At 44.7% G+C, this 6,000-nt stretch overlaps 1 protein-coding gene across 4 annotated transcripts in view; it reads right to left on the bottom strand.

The window, feature by feature from the left end:
• The window catches only part of DHX57 (DExH-box helicase 57), an 80,550-nt gene that overhangs the window by 35,494 nt on the left and 39,056 nt on the right, over positions 1 to 6,000 (bottom strand). For all 4 annotated transcript variants that reach the window (XM_068232193.1, XM_068232195.1, XM_068232191.1 and 1 more), the window contains exon 10: positions 3,864 to 3,997. In XM_068232193.1, coding sequence (XP_068088294.1) covers positions 3,864 to 3,997 — 134 coding nt within the window. The remainder of the gene's footprint in view (positions 1 to 3,863; positions 3,998 to 6,000) is intronic.

The following is a 6,000-nucleotide window of genomic DNA, read 5'->3' as shown; positions in this document are numbered from 1 at the left end:
ATTGCACCGCTGACACTTTGCTTGCATGCTCCGCTCCACAAGCCAGGGGACACAGGGAATCTTGAGCAGCGCACTCTGCAGGGGATCTTGCAGGGGATGTGGGGCATGGACACAGCAGGGAGGCAGCTGGCAAGAGCAGGATCACTAATGCACAATCCTTACACTCCTCTGTCAGTAACAAAACCTGCTCCACCATCTGTTCTGCTCCACTGACTCACATATAAGCCGTAAATCCGAGAGGTACAGACTAACCAGCAAGTTCATGGTGACCCAGAACTCATTGGAGTGTGTAATGGACTACAATAGTCCTAAAAGCCCCTTACTAAGATGTTAAGAAAAACAAAAGTTTGCTTTCCTAAAACAGAAAGAATTTGCGATTATTCAGGTTGGAGTAAGCTTGCTGGTTAGTCTGTACCTCTCGGATTTATAAGCCCTACTCCATAAAGCCAAATTAATCCATGCCATGCACTGATGAGGATCAAACAATCCGAAACAGTCTGTATGCATGTTGGATTATTATGGCTCTGTACAAATTAACAAGCTGACACATCATTGCATTCCAGCGGTTCTGGAGGTGTGTTTAGCTTCTAAGGGTACAATGGTTAATTTGCATATATTTAGCAGTGATGCCTTGGGAGACATCTCAAGCTCACGCCAACCTGAATTATCGCAAATTCTTTCTGTTTTAGGAAAGCAAACTTTTGTTTTTCTTATCCAAAGGCGTAACTACAATTCATGGGGCCACAAGTGTGGCCATCATGATTTTCACACTCATAAAAAGTATAGCCACAAAAAAAATCCTGATCTGAAGTACCATATAGTACCCTGTATAGGAGGAGAGGGGGTTAGTAGTTGGGCCCTCTTACAGCTCTGGGCACCCCTGCAATTGCAGAGGGGCTACTCCCCTATAGTTATGTCCCTGACCTTAACTCCTTACTTACTATGCAGTTCTCTTACCTACTTCTGATCCAAAGTAAAGTCATCTTTGTGAAAATCACAATCTTACTTGTTCAAAGCAGCTAGTACTCCTACCCCTGAGGAGATGTGGGCACCTGCCCATTTATCCCCTGTCACGTTATCGGCAGCATTTGATTTTGTGGCACTGAGACACTCATATATATTAGAAGCAGTCCTCTTATACGGTTATTGAGAACCACATGATTACTCTCCCTGCACCCGCAAACGCCCCCCCCCGCTCCCTTTTTTTTGGGACAATCTCATATATATTGTAATGAGTTTTGTAATTTGCTCCTCCCCAACAGTATGTGCTGTTTTATCGTATTTCAAATATAAAAAGATTTTGCTGTAAACTTGCCAAATGACATATTTGTTTTTGAGGGGGAGGGGGGGGGGGGGGAGAGAGAGAGAGAGAGAGAGAGAGAGAGGAGAGAGAGAGAGAGAGAGAGAGAGAGAGAGAGAGAGAGAGAGAGAGAGAGAGAGAGAGAGAGAGAGAGAGAGAGAGAGAGAGAGAGAATATATTTTGCATTTAATTTTTTTTGTTTGTTTGTTGTTTTACACGATATCTGTATCATTTCTGAGTGCTACAGTTTGTTTTTTAAAAGGCACGTTACTGACCCGAGGAAGCGGTTTTTACCGTGAAACGCGTTGTCGAGTGCACAAATAAATATTTTTGAACTTTTTATCCAAATCCTGATTTATAGATCTAGAACAGGAACCTTAAAAAGGTAGGACACCAAATAAGCTATTGTTGGATACTGCCTTTGCAGATCTCTGTACACTTAACAACATTAGAAATGGGCGCCTCCAGTTCTTACAGTACTTAGTACTGGAAGAAGCAATCTTGCATAATAATGTAATATTTAGTTTCATTCTATAAGCACCACATTGCTATGTTCTGAAGCTGAATGTTCTGAATGCACAGCTATAATGCACACAGGGGCTTCACGATATTAATAAACCTTACCATCTGTCATTATAGATAAAACAACAGAAGCCTGGGCGCTTAGTTTAAAACACTAATAAAGCTTCCAGGAGGAAAAAAAAAAAAGTATCCATTAACCCTTTCACCTTAAAAATATTTTGTTCTTAGAACTTATCTTAGTGTGGCTAATCTATTAAAGCAAAAGGGAAAACTTTGACTGTAGTTCTGCTTTTTACTTCCAATGCAATTTATGAAAAACATGCCTGTACTTGCGTCCACCCATGCAACTGAATGGTGGTGGGTGGGGTTCTTCTTTAAGCGGCGTCACAGGGACTATTAGGGTGTGTATCACAAAACTGCATTTTCTTAGATATCATTCTCTGTTTTCCATGCTATGTCATTTTAGTACCAGGTATATACATTACGTGACTATTGTTCTTCTTTGCAATGATGGGATTAGAAGCCTTTATTTTTTGTTTCGTTTTCATAGAGCATGCTAGCATTACGGTGGCCACACATTCATCGATCTTCTCATTCGATTCCTTGCAGATTTGATTCATCTGCTTGGAATCAATTACTCAAATTGTCAGTGTGAGAAAACGCGGAAAAGCTGCCGCGTGTGCTCAGAACAAGGCGGCTGATTCCGCATCCAACGCGGCGGTTTGCACGCGTAGGCCTACATCTGCCAGTATGGCTGAACGCGGAGAGACCGCCGCATGCCCTGATGGCGGTGCGGCTGGTTCCGCGTCCAGCGCGGCGGGTGGTACGCAAGACATGTCTGGTGTGGCTGGGACTGATAGTCCACACAGGTTCAGAAGGGCGCGCGCTGAGAGGCAGAACTTTTATGACAGCCAGAAGGGAGTCAGCTGACCAAGCGCGTCAGCTGATGATTCAACCAGTTCCCATTGGTCCAGCACTTAGGGGAGGCGCTGGAAAGCGCTGGGCTATATATACTGGGTGCTGGTCATTCGCTGGTTGTCTGCTGTTGCGATCACTACGTGGAAGCACTCAGACCTTATTGTCAGAATCTGTGTTATCATTCTGTTATACTTCAGACTAGTTCCAGGGTGTTGATGATCACGGAGCTCACACCCAAGACTAGGCATTGTTTATTATCTGTTATGACTTTCTGCTTTCCTGACCACTCTTCTGTTCACTGATTCAGTACTTCGCTATATCTGATAATCTGTTGCCAAACCCTGCGTGCTTTAGGATTACCGAATCAGCCTCCTGTCTTTGTACTTTGTATGTCCGTGTGTTGCCGACCTGGCTAATCCGACCTTGAGAGCCATCTCCCCAGTTAAGAGATAGTTCACAGATCAGTCAGTGACATCCTCCTATTGGTGTCACGCACGCTCTGGTCCTTTCCTCTCCCAGTCTGACTTCTCCCTGTGGGCGATTCACAGGCTGCTGAAAGGTACTCATACTCTAGCAGTATTCCTTACTGCCTTTGTACCTGTCCTCCTGATATTGTTCTCAAAGTATTACTGTTGCACCAAACACTCATATCTCTCAGGTGTCCAGAGGTTGGTAATATAATCTGATTATCGGTGATACTGCAGATCATCAATAATCAGGTATATATATCTGTATTTTTGGTGATACTGCAGATCACCAATAATCAGATCCTCTCTGTGTTACACCGATCGTTACAGTCAGACTGATTGATTTTTTTTTAAATCAATTTTGACTAAAAATCTAAAGTATCGATTGGACAGGATAGAAAATGTAAAACAATCGGGAGCAGGGCAGGAGCATTGGCAAATCGATGGCCTATAGCTTTGCACTGCGTGGAACAGTTCAATAGACTCCCTGCTGGATTAGTTGATAAGTTAATACATACAGTGCTTAGTACTGTTTGCCCAATTAACCATGAACAGTTTGATTAAGTGGTGATCACCTGATGTATGAATGTATAAAGCTAAGAACATGAGTGTCACAATCAATGTAAATGGTATGAAGCGTAAATCTGAGCTCTCACCTGGTATATGAACAACTGGACACTGGTTGAAGTACTGTGAAAACAGCTCTGCATTCAGAGTGGCGCTCATGAGTAGGATCTTCAGGTCTGGTCTCTTGGTCATGACATCTTTCAGTACCAATAGCAAGAAGTCACTGGATTAAACAAATCTGTGCATTAGGAAAGTTGGCTCCATATACATTCTGGTCAAACTCTTTCTATTATGCCTGGTTACTGGGGAGGATCAATGAGATGCAAATCATTTCTGCTTACATTCTGTCATGATCGCTGCTGCAGCAGGTATTGCTGGAAGTAGTAGTGCTGCAGCTCAGGCAGTTCTGATCTCTCTTTCCATGCAAGCTGCATAGCTTTGTCTGCCTTTCCCTGCTGTCAGCTTGTGACTGATTATCATTCACCTGTGTGGGAATCTGCATGTCTGCTCCCATTGGATGACCTCAGTATAAAGATCTGCTTCCTGCAAGACTCCTCGGGTTTTCATAGCTTCAGTTTAAGCCTGTCTTGCTGTTGCTTCAGCCCCCGATCGTGTTTCTTGTTCTAAAGATACTTTGCTGGTCTTGCATCATATATTGGTTCATTGCCAATATATATGCATACCAGCACGTTTATTATTTTCCTTGTATTCGTGTTACGTTGATACATCAGTGTCGCTGATGTATACGTACACACAAACTGTTATATCCTGTGTTCAGTTAGTCAGCTTTCCAGCACGTTTTGGTAGTTTGCGCGTATCGTGATCACCCGTGCTGAGTTAGTTATTCCGCTCCTGGTTCTGTTTGTGGATTGCGTTCATCTCTGCGAAGAGATAACGAATCCTTCTGAATCCTGTTCTGTTACCGTTTGTGGATTGCGTTCATCTCTGCGAAGAGATAGCGAATCCTTCTGAGTCCTGTTCCCTGTATTGCTTCAGTCCTAGTCAGTGTTCCTGCTTATGTCACATATCGGTTCATTGCCGATATATATACATATGTTAGTCAGACGTTACAAATAGTTTCATTGATAGCTGTAATTGTAATACGCTAGGAAAACATACTTATTGTATATTTGTCTGTGTTACGTTCCTCTATCTTGATCCTGCTATTTCCTGACTATCCTGTCCTGTCTTTGTGAGGCACGCCATCGCTGCAACGCATTGGCTGCCTCATTCCAGTCTGTCTTGTTGTGGACGCTTGCTGTCACTAAGTAGCGGCTAGCTAGCAAGCGTTCATTCTGTCTACCTGTCCTGATCTCCTCAGTTCTGGTTTATGCGCTCAGCGCTACTTTGCGCTGAGACGTTATAGCGAAAGTATTGTTTGTGGCTGTCGGATCTGCACCGGCTCTGTGCGCCACAATCTCCTATTGGAGTCAGTCCTCCCTTCCACTATACTAGGGATAGCCTGTTTCCTTGTGCCAGTGTGTGTACCTCCTTCACGTCAGCTCATGCGTTGCATGCTGACTGTGGAGAATACACCACCAAGCCTTACACATTCAAATTTCATGTAAATGTTATGCAGCTTGAATGTGGACCAATAACAAGTGACAGGACGTTATTCTGATTGGTCCAATTTCAAGCTGCATATAATTTACATGAAATTTGAATGTAAGGAGAAATTATTCACATCTACTGGCAGTAACGTAGCAATAGGGAGTGCAGAGGTTTCGACTGCACTGGCACCAGAGAGGCCCACCAGGGGCCCTCCTTCATCCACCTTATTAGCTTTGCATTGGTGCTATGCTGATAATGAGCACTAATAGTGCTAATCCTTAAAGTGAACCTAAAGCCATAAAAAAAAATGAGATGAACTCACCTGGGGCTTCCCTCAGCCCCCTGCACCCGATCGGTGCCGTCGCAGCTCCGCTCCGATGCCTCTGGACCCGCCGGCGACGACTTCCGGTTTCGCCGTCACCGGCCGACAGGCATGGGAACGCGAGTGATTGTTCGTGTTCCCAGCCTGTATATCGCCCCCTATGCTGCTATGCTGCTAAGGAGCCGCAATAGCAGCATAGGGGTGCGATATACAGGCTGGGAACGCGAACAATCACTCGCGTTCCCATGCCTGTCGGCCGGGTGACGGCGAAACCGGAAGTCGTCGCCGGCGGGTCCAGAGGCATCAGAGCGGAGCTGCGACGGCACCGATCGGGTGCAGGGGGCTGAGGGAAG

This window comes from Hyperolius riggenbachi, chromosome 4 (genome assembly GCF_040937935.1).
Source record: "Hyperolius riggenbachi isolate aHypRig1 chromosome 4, aHypRig1.pri, whole genome shotgun sequence".
Taxonomy (NCBI): Eukaryota; Metazoa; Chordata; class Amphibia; order Anura; family Hyperoliidae; genus Hyperolius; species Hyperolius riggenbachi.
Note: the sequence above shows the minus strand (reverse complement) of the source record. Positions and strands in the feature narration are given on the sequence as shown.